The 22534-nt window shown below is 31.8% G+C and overlaps 2 protein-coding genes across 6 annotated transcripts in view; both read left to right on the forward strand.

Annotated features, from left to right (window-relative positions):
- LOC145328637 (uncharacterized) overlaps positions 1 to 2335 on the forward strand; it is a 96232-nt gene extending 93897 nt beyond the window's left edge. For all 5 annotated transcript variants that reach the window (XM_080172395.1, XM_080172396.1, XM_080172397.1 and 2 more), the window contains one exon: positions 252 to 2335. In XM_080172395.1, coding sequence (XP_080028521.1) covers positions 252 to 321 — 70 coding nt within the window. In that variant the 3' untranslated portion in view covers positions 322 to 2335. The remainder of the gene's footprint in view (positions 1 to 251) is intronic.
- Positions 2336 to 12671: 10336 nt separating this feature from the next.
- LOC145328638 (uncharacterized) overlaps positions 12672 to 22534 on the forward strand; it is a 33041-nt gene continuing 23178 nt past the window's right edge. Inside the window, exons 1-5 of the mRNA XM_080172401.1 lie at positions 12672 to 12755; positions 15203 to 15270; positions 21342 to 21381; positions 21647 to 21761; positions 22136 to 22238. Coding sequence (XP_080028527.1) covers positions 15229 to 15270; positions 21342 to 21381; positions 21647 to 21761; positions 22136 to 22238 — 300 coding nt within the window. The 5' untranslated portion in view covers positions 12672 to 12755; positions 15203 to 15228. The remainder of the gene's footprint in view (positions 12756 to 15202; positions 15271 to 21341; positions 21382 to 21646; positions 21762 to 22135; positions 22239 to 22534) is intronic.

A 22534-nucleotide genomic window follows, 5' to 3' on the forward strand; every position in this document is an offset into this window, starting at 1 on the left:
ACGCAGCTGAGAAAATCACATTCCCCCATAGCGTTCCAGACAGACTGACGAACTGACAGACAAAGTGAATTATTAGAAGTTTCGCATGATTTACTCGGCTGCTTTTATAGATACACGGCTAATTTTTGAGTGAAGGTTTTTCTTGTCAATATAATGATAATCTACTATATACCTGTCTGTTAGTCCGTCTGTAAAGCTCTGGATTACACAATATTTCTTGTATTTGTAATTTAAATTGTACTTTTTTTTAGATTTTCTGAAGCCGTGGCAGACAGACACATACCCAAATGTAAAGATATCAAGAGTAATAAACCAAAATAGTGACGCTATACACAAACAAGGATGACCTTGTACGCAACAATTATATTATTATAAACTATGTAAAATAGTGTGATAGGTTGTTTTACTTTGGTAAAGCAATCATTTTTGGTTTATTATTATAAAATAGCATAGCTTTGATTATGTTTGTAGTTCTTAGATAAAAAAAAGTTACTAATATAAATATAGAGGCTCTCTAAGATAAGCTAAATAGTATAACATTTAAAATATAATTACACATAGACAATCATATATAGTTGCTATAATTATTATAGCAAATTTTAATACAAGCTGTTTAAGAAGATACTCAAAAAAATGTAATTTATAATCAGAAAATTCCTTTTCTTTTTTGTTAAAGAAATTAGGAATTTCTTCAAAAACTTTTTTTTAAATAGATCATTCTTAAAGAAATTTATTGTGTAAATATGAAAAAAAAAATTAGATTTGTTTATAAGGCAATTATATGAAGATCACAATATTATATTGATTTGAAAACCTATGGCTGTAAATTTAAATAAAATAGTGTATCTTATAAAGTATTTATTAGTGTCTGTTTGGCCAACACAATTAAATTTCCTAAATCAGGTAGGCCTAATAAGTTAAAGTATAGTTATTTTTTGCATCGTATTATAAACGGCTTTCCGCGGATATAGAATGTACAATTATGAGATTAAAACTAGTTTTTTTAGCCCCGAGGTGCCGAAGGCACCGGCTAAAAAAACTGGTTTTAATCTTATGATTGTACATATATATATTCTTAGAAAGCTGGTTATAATACGATGCTAGACATAGTTTTTTCGTATGGATGAGAACCGGTTCCTATCCACCGGATTCGAATGAATACGAGAAAAGTTATTCAAATTTTGGTGCTTTAACACAAAATTGTCCTTTGAGCAGTGAAACACCCCCCCCCCTCCACCCCCACTTATTATTGAAATAAATAAAAAATAATAAGGTTATTTCTTTTCTTTTGCCTAACCCCGGCCCTGCGGATTGGCCTAACCTTCAAAAGGGAGTTATATTTTTCTATGCCTATCCACTGCGGTTAGCCTTAATCCTTCAATGCCCATACCTGCGGGGGGTACCCAGTATCCAACCTTATTGAACAGTATATAATAAACAAACAATCCAAAACTAGCCCTTTTGTTTTCAATTTATTTAAAAAACTGGAGGGGTTGGGGTATAGTTGCTCAACAAGATACTTTGTGTAAAAGCGCCTGAATTATTATTCCAGTATGGCTTCGAATAATATCCGCTTGATAAGAACCGTTTCTAAGCCATACTGAAAAATCATGTATCGTATTGTATTATAACCAGTTTCCTACGAATATAAAAATGTACAATCATGATATTAAAACCAGTTTTGTTAGCCCGTTCCTTCAGCATCTCGGGGCTAACAAAACTAGTTTTAATCTTATGATTGTACATTTTTATATCTGCGGAAAGCTGTCTATAATTCGATGCGATAAATAACTATTATTTTTCTGTAATTGAAAATTTTTTATTGTTTAAACTGCCATGTTATTGTATTACTAAACCAATAATGTTAAGAATTTTTATAATGTTATAGCATTTTTATAAGTAATGTAATTATTATCATTAGATACATTGTAATTTCATATAAATCCCAGCGATTAAACTCCTGTCAGAAAAATGTTTGTTTTATCTACATTTTTTATAATTCAATTATCAGGGGGGGGGGGGGGCGAGTTTTGAGAAATTTAGGTAACCAATGAGTGTAGCTTTTTTTGACTATGACATTTTTTGCATAAACACAGGTACTGAAGTCTAATATTGAAAATAGAAATCATTTCAAGGTTTCGTGATTTTAGGTTGGGCTAAAAAAATAATCATATATAAGATTTAATTACTATTTTTAACGCAAAATATCAACCCCCCCCCCCCTCCTTTATTTAACAGGACGTGTCTACTCTAATCATAAAGAACCACATATTGTCATTTTTTGTTGTTTTTATAAAAATCGATTATGCAATAAAATTAAATAAATTTTCCAATTATGTTTCTTTTACTAGCATAACTACTTTACAAGTCATTATATTTTGGCGAAACAAACTGCCATTTAATTAGTCTTGAATTTTGTTATTGATGCAATTTAGGGACGTCGTCTTTTATACTCAAATTTTTAGAGTTTTTATTTTATTCCGCCCTTCTCATAACAAATTTACCCCCAATTCGCAGGAGCCGTAGGAACTTATATTATGAGAGGGGTAAATTAAATACTCCTCTCAAAAAATTCACCCTCCAACGACAAGATTCAGCACACGACGAGCTGATGCGCTACGTGTTGAGCAAAGGAGGTAAATTTGTAGGAAGATAAGATTCTACTAATAAAGCAACTTTATTAATGCTTTGGTAGAGGACAGACCTAAAATGCACGCTAGCTTCTCACTGATTAATAAAGATTTCCTGGTAAAAATTGACTGATGATAAAATTAGGTTGATATAAATATAGTATGAAATTATTATTTGAATTAACCCATCCTAAATCTTTTTAAAATGATGTATTTATATTCCCTGACCCCTAAATATACACGTAGGAGGAATCTATTTCGTATTAAGTTGGAGGAAAGGGGCTGGGTTATATCGTTGATCATGGGGGTACTTTGTGTGATAGCGCAAAAATTTTATACTTAATGGTTTGGTCACAGGGGCCATTTTAAGATTGCTGGAGACCTGGAGGATCAGAACCTCCAGGATCATACCTGGACCCTAAAAATTGACATGAACACCTATAATTTATATTAGGATGCACTCATAGTGAGAGGGGACAATGGGCTGTTTATTACACTAGTCCCCAAAGTTTTATAATAACGTTTTCTTAAGCGTTGGCTTGACAACTTTGGGGACTCTAGTGAATTTTGATTTGTTGTAACAAATAATTTTAATCTACTGAAGGGGTAATCTTGTGTATCATCATTGCTGATGTACATCAATTTATCGGCCATTGTCTTATGCCTTTAGTTCCCTTGAATGCACTACTATAGGGTATTCTAGTATGTAGATCTTATACACAAAATATTTTGGTATAGTTATACTCAATACCTTTCACACATAGAAATGAAAAAAATTAGAGAGAAGTGGAGGCGATCTTATGGAAGTTGTGCTAACAAACTAATGACAGATTCGTTTGATATGTAGGAGAGCTTATTAGTATTTTTAAAATCACGAAACCTTTAAATTATAGTTATTTATGTTTTAAAAGTGAAGATTTTCTATAGTAAGGTCGTTCCATCTGAAGTCATTTTAGGAACACTCTGATCCTAAATTTATACATGTTAAAATCGATCTTTTAAATTAAAACTAGGAATTATTAATTTTGCAATAATAAAGTACAATTAAGCAAATCGAAGCAACTCATTATATCTTCATGTTTTTGCAGTTATTATGTTATTAGTTATTATACAATCATTTAGATTGCATTTTTGAATGCAGATTCCTAGGACTATACTTAAGCGCAGCATCTCTATAATTATGTCCTAAAAATTGTCCGACTATAAGATTTTTATGTGTATAAGATCTACATAACCATTGGTCCAATATTGAGTTATTTATTTTAGAGCAGCTTATACATTGGGGATCCTAAAGCTAGTGGAGCAGACGTTAATTAGTTCAATTAAGGCTTCCCTGGCTAGCAAATTTTGATTCATGAATTCATGTTATTTTGTTGAAAATCACGAAACCTTTTTTACACATATCTTGTGTGTGTTGATTTAAATCAGGGCTCGGCAGCCGCTTGTAAGCCGCCTGTAAGACTCAGAGAAATTAACCTTTTACAATTCAAAAAATCAGATGGAATCTAAACCTAAATATTTGGCAATCCCTCTTTTCCAGCAAATTTTCAAAGCATCCAAATGAGTTTAAATCTAAAGCTTATAAGTTGCGGCTGCCGAGTCTTGATTTAAAGTGTAACCCTTTACAAGGACTAAAACTAACCCAAGACTCTCATTCAAAAATTGAATAGCCTAAAACCATTCCAGTGCTTATCAGAGTGGGAAAGGACATTAGAATGTTAATTTACAGCACCCAAAGCTTTGTCATGATGCTTGCTAATTTGTTGGATGAAAAACATTGGGTACTTTTCTAAAATGTTGATTGGTTCTTTAATCGTTTTATTCCATGGCATAGGTAATTTTGTTTATCTAAATTCTTGTCTGTCCTATTCTACAAATATTTATTTTTGTTTTGAGAATATTGCTCCTATCCCCCAGTGTCCTGGGGAAAGAAAAATCTCAGGATTTCACCGAGAAATTGCCTTATGGCATTTTCCCCTTTCCGGACGAAAGTTGATAATTGTAATATCGCAAACGTAATTGTGAAGAGATAAATCTATGCTTTAACACAAAATGACTGTTAAACACTGATATCCCCCTCTAAAAATTCATGAAATTCTCCGCAAGTGGTAAAAAGTCAAGAAAACTATTTCGTTGAAAAAGGGTAAAATATGTATTACTTATATCAAGTGGGCTTGTGTGCATGTGTGTGTGTGTGTGTGTGTGTTTGTGCATGTGTGTGTGTGTGCGTGTGTGTTAGAATCTGCTTATCATCTTAAACCCGTTTTTTTTAAATATAACTTTTTTTAACCTAAATCGACGATTTTAATTATAATTTATGTTTTTTATACAATTGAAAAAATAAGCAAAAATGTATTTTCAAAAAATATTTGTATATAATTTATTATCGTCGACATTTATGAAAATAAATTTTTAAAAAAAACCCGGTCCTGAGCTATTTTGAATTATGTGAGTAAGGCGCTTAGAATTTAGTATTTTGACCGGTGTCCTAGTGGTCACTTGTGGGCATAGAAAGCGAAAGTTTGCCGTGACCGATATTTACAAAGTGATGTAAAGTGATTTTGAAGTGACCAAATTGATATTCTCATGATTGATTTTTTAAATATATTATATTTATGTCATATCCACTATTGAAAATTAATTTACTAATTAGCAAGTGAAGTTACAAGACATTGCACGTCTACTGCAAGCGTTTGTGTGTGTGTTTACTGGTCTGTAGAGTAGTGACACTACTAAAACAAGAGTAACATCTCCATTTATATAGTATGTTTTTTTTCGTCTAAAGTTTAAGATTTTAATAACTTCTGGACATTTTAAGTTCATCTATATACAGGGAAGTTTTACCATGGTTCCTTGAAGGTTTTAGGCTATTATTCTGTTCCCATCTAATACAGAGCCCCTAGAATTAGATGCTTGGGGCGTATCCGCTAGATAATAAATATAAAGTAACATGGCATTCATTATTTAATAATGTTTACAATTTGAAGTACATATCAATATTACTTAAACATTAATTCAGGGTGTTTGATACAAATATACATACATACAAGATTATAGAGAGGCTTCACTTAAAATATAGTTTCTAATCGTACTAGGAATCGTTTTGCAGGTGATAAAGATAAAAAAAATTTCATAAAGTTTTTAATAAACATGTCTTACTTTCTGGAAATGATTATAGAGTTGGTAGGTATCATAACTGCTACACGGGAATTATCATGCCAAGTATGAAATCAATATCACATTTTTTACATGTATAAATCCGTTAAGGACGGACGGACCGGCCCTTAAGCGTAGAAAATGTTTGCTTTTATAAAACATTAAAATAAAATATTAGATTTATATTTAAGGAGAAATTTTCAGACATCTGTCTATAGCACGTTCATGTTTCTAGATTTAAATTTTTACAGTAATCTTAAGCGATAAGACAATGGACGATAAATTGATGTATTGTACAGCCCCAATTCCCAATTATGATTAACTATGAAATATTTTAGACACTGCTAGCTTGTACCAACCAAACATGTATTTTCAACCTAGCGTATAAGATGACTTTTCAAAACTTTGGGTACCAGAATAGTTTACAGTTCAATGTTCCCTCCCTCCCTGCAAAATTATAGATATTATTTTTACCCCAAATTAAAGTCTACAAACATATTGACGGAGGGAGTGTCTTATAAAGCTGCGGCGCATCTAAAAAAATCTTTGAATTCTTCGCATTGACGCAATTAAGAATAAAAAGGTTTGTGGCATAAAAAGAAATCAGTAAACCTTGAAGTTCAACTTTATATAAAGAAAGGGACAATTAGGTACAAAGGTACTGGATTGGTCTAGCCGTTTACAAAATATTTCATCACATAAACAAACACCCACATAGTGAAAAATGATCAATTAAATCAAAATAACCTTTTTTTATAATGATTTCGTTTTTATTTTAGTGGGGTAAGTGAAATTTTACGGCCTCGAAAATGGCATTCAATACTACAACCCCCCGTACTTGTTGCTTCATTCCTTTCCCCCCCACGAAAATAAAACTCTGTACGCCCCAGTAAAAAAGAAACAAGGTCAGTTCTAAAACTGCATGAAATTTCAAGTTTGATAGGTAAATTATCGCTCAGGGATAAGTCATTGCAACAATATTTTTGAATGCACAAAATGCCATTAGAACATGGGTGTGTAGAAGGGTGTATTTACTTCTTCCCCTGCTAAAAGTATTGAGGTTGGATGGCATTTACACCCCTATAAAACAGGAAGGGGTGTGTCATGTTAGAAAAGTCGAACTCCTCTGAAAATCAAATGGGGGTGTAACGTAATTACCAATCTCATTTATGTCAGCCTGGCAAAACCCTGAGCATAAGAATATTTTAACAAAGAAACCCCCGTACAATAATTTAGTTTGGTAAATTTTTTACAAAATACAGCCGTTTTTAATTTTAAAGTAAACAAGGATGACAACATCCATAAGTAGCGAAGCACAAAAAATTGTGGATGGGAATACGTAGAAGTAGATTTAAAGTGTATTTATTAAAATCAAGAATAGATTTATTGGAGAAAATAAACACAAAACCTTGTTTTATTTTGTATGATGAAGACGGTTAAAGTAAATTACATACTAGATGCACATAACAATGGGGGAAAAAAATTTGAAACTGTTAATGCAAAAAAGTTTTAAAATTGGACCAAAAATACCAAAGATATGGGGAAATATGTCAAACATATGAAAATAGCCAAAAACCTGCTAAAAGGCAGTTTGGCCGCCATTGTTTCTTTTCTTAAAACACCAGAAATTTAATGTTAATATCTTTAACTGAACAATTTTTGAAAATTGGACTATAAACACCAAAGATGTGGGTAAAAATGTGATAAATACAAAAATAGCCAAAAACCTGCAAAAAGGCAGTCTGACAGTCATTGTTGTTTTCTTCAAATGACAGGAAATTTAATTTTGATATCATTAACTGAAAAAATTTCGAAAATCGGACCATAAACACCAAAGATATGGGGAAAAATGTGAAAAATATAAAAATAGCCAAAAACCTGCAAAAGGCAGTCTGACCGTCATTTTTGTTTTCTTCAAATGATGGGAAATTTAATTTTGATATCTTTAACTGAAAAAATTTTGAAAATCGGACCATAAACACCAAAGATATGGGGAAAATTTGGAAAATATAAAAAATAGCCTAAAACCTGCTAAAAAGCAGTCCGACCGCCATTGATGTTTTATAGTTAATTGTGCTCCTTAATGATGGGAATGTTGTCAAAAAATTTCAGCTCTCTATCTTTTATAGGAGCCGAGAAAATCACGTTTCCCCCAATTCATTAATTACGGACGGACGGACGGACGGACGGACAGACGGACGGACAGACGGACGGACAGACGGACAGACGGACGGACGGACATTGTGAATTATAGAGTAGCTTCGCTACTAAAAAACCCTAATAACAAAAGTTGTTAAATAAAAGGGTGAAATAAGCAAAATATGACTTTAACTGACTTGTAGTGAGAAATGCTTTATCAAACAGGGGACATGCAGTCTAGCTCTAACAAGAGCTGAGATAATAGGAGGGGAGCGATACCCCATCCGACCGATTAAGGTCCAGAAAGGGGCCCAACTTTTAAGGGATAAATGTTAATATTTCAGAAAAAAAATGTTCGATAGATAGATAGAGACTGTACAACATTTATTTAAGGTGACTGAAGTTCAACTACAAATGATTTAGTAATCTAAAAAGGTAATACACTTGTTTTATTCACTTTGTCCGTCCGTCTGTTCCAGACAACAGATACCCAATTTTGATAAACAAAATTACCCATCCAGTAGATTAATATTATAGATGGAAAATTGTGGACACTAACACTATATGCCAACTAATCATGGTTTAATAAAAGTACCCACCGATTTTAATCCAACGAATGAGAAAATTTAAATTTATAAAACTTTGGATACCTGTACCCTGGTACAGTCCTATGCCCTCTTCCTCTCTTAGCTGTTTACTCTTTCCCGACATTTTAGTATTTCTTTTTACTTTCGCAATTTATAGATATTTTTTTTTCATTTTTGGCATATAAAGAAATTGAAAATTTTTTAAAGTAGAACTGTTGATTAAAATCGTCAAAGACAGGTTTTCTGCTATTTAGAGCATGTAATTTTTGTGCGTGTACTTATATCTTAACCCACTTTCTTTTTTTTTGCTATAAATATCAAGCAAGAACGAAAATGTCCAATAGTTAATTAAAATAAAATTAGAAAAGTTATAAAATTAAATTTCATTAAAGATTTATTTTTTATGCAAAAAAAGGCTAATTGAAAATACTAAAAATTAAACAATATTATAAACTATAATAGAAAACAGTAGCATTCTATGGTATGTCAATATAACCGATTGTCCAAAAAAACAGTCAAAGTAAATTAAAAAGACTTCCTTGATTCTCGACGAATTCAAAACTTAAATTTCCCATATGATAGTTTCATTTAAAAAAATTTACCTATTTATTTATTGAAAATATCTGCTTAACAAAGTCTGTACTATACATTATCATTATTCTTATATTGCTGCGCTACTAATTCACATAATTGACGAATTAAGACTTGCAGACATAAGGAAAAAAGATAAGAGGATGAATACTCACCCCCTTTTCATGGTAAAATACTACTTCCCCATCCCTAAATTTTTAAAGAAAATAGAGCAGACGAAAATCAAAAGCCGCCCAGGGCTTTTTGTATGTCAATCATTAATAATAATGTTAATAAAAAGAAAAGCGATATTTAGCAATCAGCCGTGGGCGGTCAGAATCAGCTGAATGTTTATTATGAAAAATATTTCCCCCTTTTTAGAAATGAAAGGATTCATCTTTCATGCACAAATTTTTTTAATAAAAATAAATTCTTTGTAATTTTTAATTAAAACATTAAAATGACAATATTTAAAAGTAAAAAGTAAAAAAAAATATTTTTTTAGATGTTGTTATTTTAGTATTTTTTATATTTAATAACAAAATTTTCTTTTTATTTTTAAAAGCAAAGCTTTTCTATAATTAGGGTCGGTCCGTCGGTCCGTACGTCCGTCCGTTTGTCACGGATAGCTTTTTTCGTTAATTTAGACATGTTAGAATTGTCCTATCGATTTCAAACTGTGCATGGTGATTCCTTTAGAAGTTAGGTAGGATTTAGAAAGCGTAGCAACTCTATAATCATTACCAAAATGTCCGTACGTCCATTTTAAACATGTTGATTTTTTAAATTTTTTAAATAGCTTTTTTCGTTAATTTAGGCATGTTAGAATTTCCTATCGATTTCAAATTTTGCATGGTGATTCCTGTAATAGTTAGGTACGAGTTAGAAAGTGTAGCAACTCTATAATCATTACCAGAATGTCCGTACGTCCATTTTAAACATGTTGATTTTTTTTACATTTTTAGCAACAAATTTTATGTGACCTAAATATCCAATTGGTCTGATTTTTGGTATACTGATTCCTGGGACAACAAAGTACAATATTATAAGCGAAGCAACTCTATAATCAAGTCCTAAAAATGTAAGTATGTCCTTAATCATTATCCTGTATCAAGCAGTTTTTCAACAAATTTACTTACAATTTTGCTTTGACTCTTATACATTCGCATTCTGATTATTCAGTTTTGACATTATACAAGAGTTAATATCCGTTTGTCCTACCGTTTCAGAGCTTCGCTTTTATGGATGTTGTCATCCTTGTTAATTTAAATATTATGTTCTAATTATTAAAACTTTACATATTATTTTGTTTCCTTCAATTTGAAAAGTGGTGGAATAGCAATAAAATTTAGCGCGGCAACAGCGCTAATTAGGCCCCTGGGCCCACTGCCTATTTTCGTCTTCTAGTTGCTTCGATTCCTCTCTTTTATTTTTTTCTCTATGCTTGCAGAGTGGCTGCACTACTTAAATGTTCAAATTAAAGTTGGTTAATGTGTGGGTTAAAATATTTAACATGTTTCCTTATTTTTTACAAATCAGGGAAAGTTTCATAAAAAACAATTGATAAAATATTGCAGACAGAGATTATACAAAGGATTGCCAGTGATCTAAAGGGAGAAGTCAATGGCCGATAAATTAATCTACATCACCATTGATAATAAACGAAATTAAACATTCTGTAATTTCAATTAGAGGTTAAGAGGTTTGGAAGATCAACCTAATGAACAAAATAATCAAAATTCAATAAAAGTCCCCAAAGTTGATAAGCAAACCAATAAGAAAACGTTACCACAAAACTTTGGGAACTATTGGCTGATTTAGAGAGTATGCATCTAGATTATCTCTATTGCCATTTCTAATTTAGAAAACCAAATGAAAAGGAAAGTGAATAATAAACCAGTTCAAATAATTTCGCTATTATTTTCTAGTAGCTGATGCGCAATTAGAGACCCCTACTATATCCAATTTTCTACGAATTAATAGTTATTTATCGCATCGTATTATAAACACCTTTCTGTGGATATTAAAATGATAATTTAATTAAAACTAATATTATTAGTCCCGAAGGGCCTAGGGCCCGGGCTAACAAAACAGGTATTAATATTTTTATTTTAGTATTCGTGGAAAATTGTCTGTAATAAGATGTTATACATGATTTTTTAGTATGGCTAAAATCCAGTTTAGAATATTTTTGTGTATGATATTGTTGAAAAATTTGTAAGTGTGGGAGAAAAATTGGAAACAGCCGTCACCAGGAAGGAAGGGACACTGGACTGTAAATTATAATGGTACCCAAAATTATGTCCATTATCAGGATATCTCATACGATAAACATTGGGAACTTGGATTATTCAAACTAGCTGTTTCAAAACTTTTTTCAATCAACGATTTTGATGTACTGAAGATGTACAACAAATAATCTGCACTTGTCTTATCCCTTGAGATCCCTGAACAAAACTCTTTGATATGCATCCAAGCTTCTCCACAACTTACTTGGTCTCTGTGTTAAAAGTCACTTTATTTATTTATCTTTATTTAATAGGGGCTACGCCCCCCGTGGCCTTTAGGAGCATTTGAGGTAGCTCGGGGGGTTGAGTTCGACTCCATTTTTGCTTTAAAAAGAAAAAAAGGTAAAAAATTATTTGGGAATAGGTTACCTACCACCCTTTATTTTTATGTCTTTTTGAAATAAAGTCTTTTTGAAAGGTCATAAAGTTTTCACTTCTTACACTAAGAAGAGGATATATAATTACAGAAAATCATCCTATGACTCTATGATTAGAATGAAATAGCCTAAAACTATCTCATGAAGCTTCCCTAAATTGTATTGTGGTTATAGATATTTTAAGGGACAAAATTATAATCTTTCCCGAAAGTATAGAATCTGTTATATATGCCGTTTTTTAGATATTTTTGTACATACATCTTTGTAATATGAACTAGCCATGTATTTTGCACGTTATAGTTACCTGTTTTTTTGTTGTAGATTTCTAATTAGTTCGGCATTTTAGTCGAGCTTTTTTGTGCATTAGGACAAGGTGTTAAATTTTTATGTTATGGCTTCGAAACCGATAAATATAAGCTGGATTATTGAAAAATCAAGTATAGCATCGTCGTTTTACAGACAATTTTCCACTAATATAAAATGAAAATCATAAATTTTTATATCAGTTTTGTTAATCCGTGACCTTATCCCCTCGGGGCCAACAAAGTTGGTTTTAATCTTATAATTTTCAATTTTTTTATCCCCGGAAAGCTGTCTTTAATACGATGCAATAAATAACTATTCTGTTTTCTCTTGTTTTATTACTGCACTACTTTTAGTTTTTAAGTCCATCTGTCCGTTAAGATCTCGCAAACCCATCGAAACGATTTAGTTATCTTTTTTAGGTTAGCTTTACAGGGGTCTCGAAATTGTTTAAATTTTTATCCAAGTCTTCTTTGGGTGGTTTTAGTCTATTTTACTGCCTTCTTCTCTTCTACAGTCGTATTTTTGTCAAAATATTTCTTTTCTTTTTGTTGCTGTGCTACTTATGAACCTAATTTTACTTGTGTATAATAATTTATTATATTTTTCAGGTATGAAATGTACAAGAAATGGTGTTGAAGACTGCCATCATAATTGTTAAGAGATAGAGAGAAACAAATTTCAAAATAATTCAAATTTAACATCAGGAAAGAATATGAAATAGATATAACATCCATAGAAGCCTAAGGGATAAGACAATTGACGATAAATTGATGAACTGTAACATCCCCAATTGTTATAAACAAAATTATCCCTTTTGTAGATTAAAAACTAAAGGCTAGTACAGCTCAATTAAGATTTATTAAAGGCTCCAAAGTTTTTCAACCACCAAATGCGAGAGCATGTTTATAAAACTTTCCAATATGATTTACAATCCATAGTATCTCCTGCATATATATTATTTTATTTTAAGCTTTGCACAATCCATTCAAAATTGAATAAAAGTCCCCAAAGTTTTACAGCCAACAAATAAGACCAGTTAGATTTTCAGTCCCTTTCCTCTATGAGCAAACCAGCCTAAACTTTAGTAAACCTAACATTAGCCTCAATGTATATGTATATTTCCAGACAAATTGACCTCTATACAGCATGAAGATATTATGTCAGTCAAGACCACTTTTGATAATTGATTCGAGACTTAAACCTTGCAATGAAAAATATTAAACTCTGCTTCTTTTAACTCTTTTTAAGGAAAGAAAAATATTTCAACCTCCTAACTAACAGACGATTAGGAAATTAATCATAAATGTCATTTAAAGCTGGGTTCCAAAGTCATTTAGTCCACGTCATAACCAAAGATTTTAAAAGAATATTAAAGGCCTTGGCCTATTAACAGATTTTGAAAGATATTAAGAACGGGGTTTGTTGTCTTTAAGGCTACACTTCAGGTCTGTGCATGGATCTTAAGGGATAAGACAATGGACGAATTGATGTTCTTTGTTAATGTTCACCCCCGGGTGCCACTTATGATTGGCAAAATTACATCTTCTGTAGGTTTTAATTATTCTTTCTCTTATTATCATTAGCTTTTTTCGGGGGAATTAATGGGTCGTAGATTAATTAAACTTCCATTGTCCTATCTCTCCCGGCTACAAGATTTAATCACCTTCGCTAGCCCAAGTCAATAGATATATTATTACTTGATTTTCATGTACTCCAATAAAGTGATACTTACAGCTGGATAAAATAACGATCCCCCTATCCACCCCCTTTGCCCCATCCCTTTCCTCCTACTGGATGAATGAACTGGCCAATAAATGAGATTCAGATTAGCATCCGAAATTGACGTATATTTTATCCATTCTTTCTCAAGTCAAGTTATGATGTGAAACCTCATGTCACAGTCTGACTAGATTTTGTCATCAGAACCCGGCTTGTGTGAAAGAAAAAACAACTTTCTTTTAAAATGAAAATTGTATCATAAAATCACATGACATTGATTTGAGAAATTGTTACAAACAAGGATGACAACATACAGGGCTCGGCAGCAGTGCGTTAGCTATGACTAAGCCTCAAACTTAATGTTTTTATCAGCCATATTTGGATCAGGTTAAGAGTTCAGCTGATTTTTTAAAAATGTAAAAGGTTAAATTCTGTGAGGCCGGAGAAGCGTAGCTGCCGAGCCCTGATAACATCTATTTGAGCTAAATAAAAGTATCATGAAACAGTATGTTCCTAAGTAGAATAAACTTTCATTTGTTGGTTTAAACTAGTGGTCTTCAAATTCTACTCTACAGATGGGGTCATTTTAGTTTATTATCATGTGTCATGTAATCAATTTATCGTCCATGGTCATATACCTCTAGATCCATGCTTTTTACAAATTGAAATAATAAGTTTACAATATTTTGCCTTATTATCCAAGTAATCACCATTGTAAAGTACCTTTCTATGCACATTATATATATTTTTTTGGCTCTTAAAAAATATCAATAAAAAAGATTCACATGAAAAAATCAATTAGTAACAGTTGGATATATCGTTAAATATAAATTTTAAAATCGTAGCTATTCTAAATATTAGTTAGTATCTAATGATTTAACCATATTGAAGTGCATTGCCAATTTTTAACACTTTTTAAAAACAATAGGGTACCCAAAACTAAAGATAGACAGCTGAAATTTTAGTGAAGATTCATATTATATAGGTGATTATACGCTATCTCAACTGCTATTTTAGATAGACAGCTGAAATTTTTAGTCAATATTCCTTTATTTATGCGTAGTTACTCTTTACATTTTTGTCCGTCTGTCTGTTAGTCATGCTTAAAAAGACAAAAAATCAGTTTTCATGAAAACTATTCTTATAATTATAGAAAAGCTTCGGTTTAAAAAGATGTTTCATAATAATGGATATATTATCACTTGGATCTTACACCAGATATACATGTTATATAATAAAGTGATACTCGCAGTTGGCTAAAATAACGATACCCACCATCCACCCCCTTTATCCTGTACCCTCCTACTGGAAGAACGAACTGACAAATTAATGAGGTCAATATTAGCAAGCTAAATTGACGGCAATTTTTTCCCTGTCACAATATCCACGTATATACTATATACTATATTCATTTTCATAATCTTAAATCTAGGTAGAGAAGAGAGATTGAACAAGAATGAGGAAATTAATAGTCTGCGCTGTTATACTAATCTTTATCAGGAATTTCATTCATTTATTTGCAGCCGCTAGTTAGTCAACTTTAATACCTATAGTTGCAACAACTTTTACTACACAGAAACTCCCAAATTTTAATAATTACAAAAGTAATGATGGACACCAAAATGTATATTCTAAGAACAGTTATAGGTCGCTTCGTTTTATAAGTAATATTCCCAGATGGCTAAAATGGCCCCTCTTTTACCCCATCACCTCCCCTTCTACTGAATGAACAAACCGACCAATAAATGAGGTCCAAAATAGCAACCTATATCGAAAACAAATTTTCTACTGTCAATATATCCACGTATACTATATCCAATATTCTTTCTGTATGATTTGACCCTTAGGTTATAATTTTTTCATAGGTATTTTATAAAGTCAATCAATTCTATCACGATTTTTAAATTTTATTAAAGTTTCTAAAAAAAGAAACTACTATAGAATAGGCTAGAAAAATCCAATAGTAGAAGTATTTTTTTCTGAAGCTTAAAGGTCTCGAAAAATACTTGTCCGAATAGACAATACTTTCAAGGTAATCTTTAAAAATGCTTTGGAGTGGTTTTAGGCTTTTTATTTGACATCCCACGCTCTCCCCTAGAGGCTAGGGGTGAAGCAACTAGCATGTATATAACAAGGATTACAACATTTTTAAGTAGTGAAGGATAGAAATATAAACAGATTTAGTTACAAATATATTAAGGGTAAATTTGTTTAACATCATTTGTGGTGTACAAAGATTTATCTTTCATTGTCTTATCCCTTAAGATCACTAAATATTTGTTTCTCTAATCTGCGTACTAAAAAGAAAGTTGTCTTTGGGCCATAAAATTCTAGAATTCTAGATTGATTGATTACAATTTAATTTATTTGGTTCCAGCAGGGATCTCAAGGGATAAGACAATACACGATCAATAGATATACACCCTAACGACAATTAACAAAATATATCATTCAAATTATTGGTCGAATAGTCATCTAAATTATGATTTACTTAAAGGGTTATACGTTTTTTAAGCCAACGCATGATAGTATGTGTTTAAAGTTATACAACTTTGGGTACAAGTATAATTTACAGTCAAATATCTCATCCCTCCCTGGGTAGTATTTGCTTCATCAACTGCCTGTTAGGACTTTGTCCCATGCTGTGTTAGTAGTCTTAACCCAAACCCTTTTTTTCGTGTCAAACCAATGCAGGGAGTCTTAACTATGCGGGGCGCTATACACCTGTGGGGCTCACCTTAGATTTTAGAATAGTTATTCATCGCATCGTATCATAGACAGCTTACCGCGGATATTAAAATAAAAAAATTAAAAGATTAAAGCCAATATTGTTATCCCGGAGGTATCGAACGCTCGGACTAACAAAATTAGTATTAATTTCATGATTTTTATTTTTATATTAGTGAAAGATTGTCTATAATACCAACGGATTTTTCATATCCAAGCTTCTCTTTATGGTGGCCATTGTCCGTCCATCTTCCTTAGATTTTAGTAATCTAAAACAGTAATTATTTTGCATTAAATGGACTGTAAATTATACTCCCCCCCCCCCCCTTATTAACTTGTTCTGATATTTGTAAGTCTAACAACTTTGACTAGCTCTATCTTGGTTGGGTTTTACAAAGTAACAGAGTTCAAACTTTTTCGTCACTATTTTTTTTATATTTTTACATAAGGGGTATTTTGTTAATCATTACTTTATCAATTACTAGCGGCTTCGCCCCTAGCCTCTAGGGGCTTTGCCCCAAGAGGTTTGATCAACCTAATTTTTGGTATTTTAGATTTAAAAAGAAAAAGTAAAAAAAAATTTTTTTGGGGGGGGGTTTCATTTTTTTGGGGGGTTGGGGGTGTCCCACCCCCTAAGAAAATAGCTTAAAACCATCACAGGACCAGTAGGTATATTCCCTGAAGAGTAGAGCCCAATCGGTTCAGTGGTTACTGAGATCTTAAGCTTCAGACGGACAGACAGACGGACAGACGGACAGACAGACAGACAGACAGACATCGTTCTACTTTGTATTATAGATTGTCTAAGTCCTGCAAAAAAAAGGAATTTCTGGTGATTTATTAAAAAAACTTTATTGCATTAAATTAAAAATTAAAAAGCTGCTCTGGCTGAAAAATTATCGACAAACAACTAAATACTACTTATGTTGATGTAATAACTACAAAAATTTTCTCCCCCAAATTTTTGTCTGTTTCCAAGATCTTAAAGTTAGGAAGGGAGGGGGAATTTGGCTGTTTATAACACTTGTCCCCAAAGTTTTATAACAACGTTTTCTTATCAACTTTGCAGACTTTTATTCAATTTCAAATGATTGGTTCATTAAGTTGAGTGTCCAAACGTTTCAACCACTAATTAAAATCTACAGAAAGGGTAATTTTGTGTATTATCATTGGGGATGCCCATCAATTTATCGACTATTGCCTTATCCCTTAAGCTCCCTGTCTTACAGTACACATGAGTTATGTTGATAAATTAATTTTCTTCAACTTTCACTTTGGTGACACTCAGGAAAATGTGGATAGGTCAATATATAGTTATTTATAGCATCGTATTATAGGCAGCTTTCTGTGGATATTAAACAACTGAAAACATTTGAATTAGGTTTGTTAGCCCCGATGGACCAAAGGCCTGCTGGGCTAACAAAACTGGAATTAATTTTATGCATTTTATTCTGTGGATATTAATCAGAATAATGTTAAAAGCTTGGCGTTGCGACTAAAATGTTAAGCAACTTGCATTTTAGCGATTTAACGATATATAGATTAACTTCTAACATTTGTCTATGATTTATATTACTCATATATAGATCTTAAGGGATAAGAAAATGGCCGATAAATGGATATACAGTATACACATACAAAATTGTGATAAAAAAACATAATAATAATATTGCTAAAAAGGTTTTGATACTGCTAGTTTATACCAACTAATCAAGAATTAATTTAAATGCACACACACAAATTTCTAAAGCCAATGAATGAGGGAAAGTGTTTATAAATCTTTGGGAACAGTTTATTTTTTATTCCCAATGACCCGTCCCTTCCCCCCTGAAATTTCTACTCTTTCTTATGCCATACTTTGGTCAAAAACTCGAGACATGAATACTTATCAACTTTTTGTTTTTTTAAAAACAAGTTAAAAATCTACTTTGAGCGTTTTAGTGCGCTAACTATATCTTAATAAGTCGGGGTTTTTTTTATAACAGCCATTAAGTTTTTTTTTGTACATAAATCTGCCCAGTTAGCGAGGTATTTCAGTTCTGATAGACAGACAAACTTTTTTGATGTTCAGTATATACATACTAGTTGCTTCGCCCCTTGCCTCTAAGGGAGGACCAAGGAGGTCAGGATAATAGACTAAAAACAACCAAAAAACTTTATAAAGCTTCCCTTAAAAGACAGATTAATTCGGACCTGCAATTTCCGAGACCTTTAACTTCGGATAAAAAAAACTTGATAGGATATAAAAATGTTGATCAATAATATAACTACTCTAGCCTAGGGGGCAGGCTTTAAACAGATTCATTATAACATCTTCTAACAAAACTGCAAGTAATCAAAACAGTATTTAAAACATATTTCTAGATTCGTCAATTTTAGAGAAGCTGATAGGTACAGCAGTTTCAAGATATTACTGGACATATTAAATGACTAAATAATGTTCCACCCCTCCACCCCCCCCCCTATCCTTTTAATTTTGATTTGTGGGCTAGGATTTATTCAGGGGAAAAGACATTGGACTGTAAATTACACTGGTATTCAAAGTATTAATTTTAAAGCACTTTCTCTCTTTGTTGACAAAAAAAACGAATCCTGATTGGCTGGTACAAGCTTGAAGATCCCATCGTTTCCACCAATGGTTATAACCTTCCTAAAGGGGTGATTTGTGTATCATAAATTGAGTTTACATCAATCATTTATCGTCCATTGCCTTATCCCTGGAAAAATGGCTGTTCTGGTACACTGTGGGGACATACTTACAAGTGCAATACACACACACACACACACACACACACACACACACAAACACATGTATTCATAGTAGAATCATGAATGACCCTTTTTCCACCTTACTTACATAGATAGAGACACATACTCACAAATTTAATTAATTTGAATTGTGCATATTTTTGATATACTTAATCTCCAAAGTATTGTTAAAATCAGAGACTTGATGGGTAAAACAATAGAGATAAATTTATGTGCACACAGTAGTGTTCAATTTTTTTTCAACCAATAATACAGAAGGGGAAAGTAAAACATCATCATTGGGGAAGAACATAAATTTCTCGTCCATTGTCTTATCACATTAATTCAACAAGTTGCTTGCTCGAGAGCGGGGGAGGTAAGAAAGATAGCTTAAAGCCAAGCTAAAGACACTTAAAAAACTCCTAAAGAGTACAACCAATTAGGACTAACAATTCTATGGATCTTTGGCTTTTGACAATATAACCTTACTACTTTATATTGATCAAAAGTAAAAAGTCTAAAGTTTTTTTTTTATGAAGAATACCTCTCCGCAACCCTGAATTGAGCATACCAATCCTTTATGTTTGTCCATACCTATCTTCAAATATATCTTAACCTATTTCAATTCTTTAACGTTGAAATATCCAATGAAAATGGATATAGAATAAACGTAGATATTATGAAAAATGTCGTCAATCTTTCACTTATCTGATTAGTTAAACATTTTTTACAACGTCAAACAACAAAATTACCTTGTATTTTAGCAATTTTGCAACAAATTTTTATACAATTTTGTATATACATATAAATCTATATATTGCTTATAAAGTCTTGAAGCTCTACAAGTGTGAATGGTCGTTTGTCCTACTATCTGATTTTACAGTTTGGCATTTTCTGTATGTATAGGTTTTTTTTATATTTATTCTGTATGAAAGTTTCTTTTTCTTGTAGAAGGTGTTTTATCTATTGCTACACTTGATATGGATATTATTGGCCTTTGTTTCACCTATTTACTGTTATTGCTGCGCTACTTATAGACATCATTTTCCTTGCTATTAGTTTATAAATGTCTGTTCTGGAAGACAATGGTTAAAATTGTGAAATCTGGACAATTATTTACAATTTAAGGACATTCAAATTTATTTGTTCAATAATAGTAATATTCAGTCAGAATCGCCAAACCAAGTTTAACTACGTTGAACTCTAAGTATAATATTTACCACTTTTATAATAAAGTATACCAAAACTAACGGCTGCTTCCTTTCCATCTAGAACTCTAAAATAAAAATACGCCAACCTTTAAATGTTTACAATATTATTATGAAAATACTTGAACTATAATAAAGAAAATCTTAAGACAAATATAACTGTTATACTTGAATTATATAATCTTTAGGAATCACCCATGCATTGTTACTTAAAATAGCCTAAAGCAATTATTTAAAATTGGTAAAGTGCAGTTTTATTTCTAATTTTACTCTGATTTTGTCCTTGAACATCTAATATTTACTTTATTATTATTCGAGAGTAGTTGGATGTTTAACCATTCTTCTACATGGCTGTTTTATTTTATTTTGTGATGATGGTATATTTAAATTTCCATTATGGCTTCGAAACTGGTTAATATCCGCTGGATTAGAATCATAAAATTAAAACCAGTTTTTTTAGCTAGGGGCTAACAAAACTGATTTTATTCTTATATTTTTTAAATTTTAATATCCGCGGAAATATTTCCATAATACTTAATTATTATTATTATAGAAAAGATTTATTTTGGGGCAATTTCGTCCAATATCATACATCTGTATTTTTAAGGGTATCTCATGTATGTTAAGGGATAAGACAATGAAAGATAAATTAATGTGCTGTACACCCTCCAACCCCAAACATGAAAAACATAATTACCTCTTCTGTAGCTTATAATTAGTGGTATAAACGTTTGAACACTGCAAGTGTGTACAACCTAATCAAGTTAAAATAAAAGTTCCCAAAAGCCAACGAATACGAGAATATGTTATTAAACTTTGGGCACCAGTACAAATTCTCTAAACTAAACTACTATAAAATAAATGAATAAATATTTTTTGACCCTTTAGAGATGAAGTTTTTGCATCGTTTCCGCTGTCATGTTTTGGTAAGTTAACTTTTAATAGTAGCACAGCTACTCTATAACTTAAATCTGCCTGTATGTTCATTCTAATAGTGTTGTTAAAAAGTTAAATATGTTAGTATTTTTTCTCTCATGGCGTGCATAGGGTTTTACCAGGGGGGTGAGCAAAGAGAATTTGTAAATTTTGACAACCCCCCCCCCCCTAAAATCAAAATCATGGTGGGCCAAAATCGACCTATAAAACAATGAGAAGTTTGTCCTCCATGAAAAATAATTTTACTTATTTCAGGTTATCAATTTGGAGAGTTGCCTACAATAGATCTATCCTCGGGAACTTTGTCATTCACAAGTTCCAACTCGACAACTACGCTGCCTATTGATGTCTGCATCCTTGGTGTCATTGGGTAAGTTGCAATTTGGCAATTTGTGTCGACAAAAAAAGTGGCTTACATAGAAAGAAAAATATTGATAACAAATTTATATTTGATTTTTTCTTATTCTTTACTCCTTTTAGAGGCCCTAATCTTGTGGATCAAATATATATTTGATGTCCTAACCCAGTTAACAATTTAACTCATCTAACCTGACCTAACAGATGAAAACAAAAACTAAAATCTCCCCTCCCCTTCTTCCACTTCTTATTTTCAATTTATCGAAAAATATAGGAGGCACTTGAAGAAATACACCACCAACTATCGTAGCATATCTTTAAATTGCATGGAAATCCTTGCCTGGAAGGTAATACCAGTGCAGTGTTTATAAAAAATATTATTTTTAGATTGGGGGCATTTTTCGCTTTGCCTGTGGTTTTAAGTGAAAGAAATATAAATTTTCTGAAGCAAAGGGTTGAAACTGGACCTATCCTATTAAAAAATCTTCAGGTAAGGGTTGAAACTAGGCCTATTTATAAAAAAATCTTCAGGTAATGGTTGAAACTGGACCTATCCTATTAAAAAATCTTCAGGTAAGGGTTGAAACTGGGCCTATCTATTAAAAAATCTTCAGGTAATGGCTGAAACAAGACCTAACTACATCTATTAAAAATCTTCAGGTGAGGGTTGAAACTGGAATTATAGTATTAAAAGTCCTCAGGTAATGGTTGAAACTAGGCCTATTCCATTAAAAAATCTTCAGGTAGGGGTTGAAACTGGACCTATTATATTAAAAAATATTCAGG

This window comes from Acartia tonsa, chromosome 9 (genome assembly GCF_053477335.1).
Source record: "Acartia tonsa isolate MP-2025a chromosome 9, ASM5347733v1, whole genome shotgun sequence".
Taxonomy (NCBI): Eukaryota; Metazoa; Arthropoda; class Copepoda; order Calanoida; family Acartiidae; genus Acartia; species Acartia tonsa.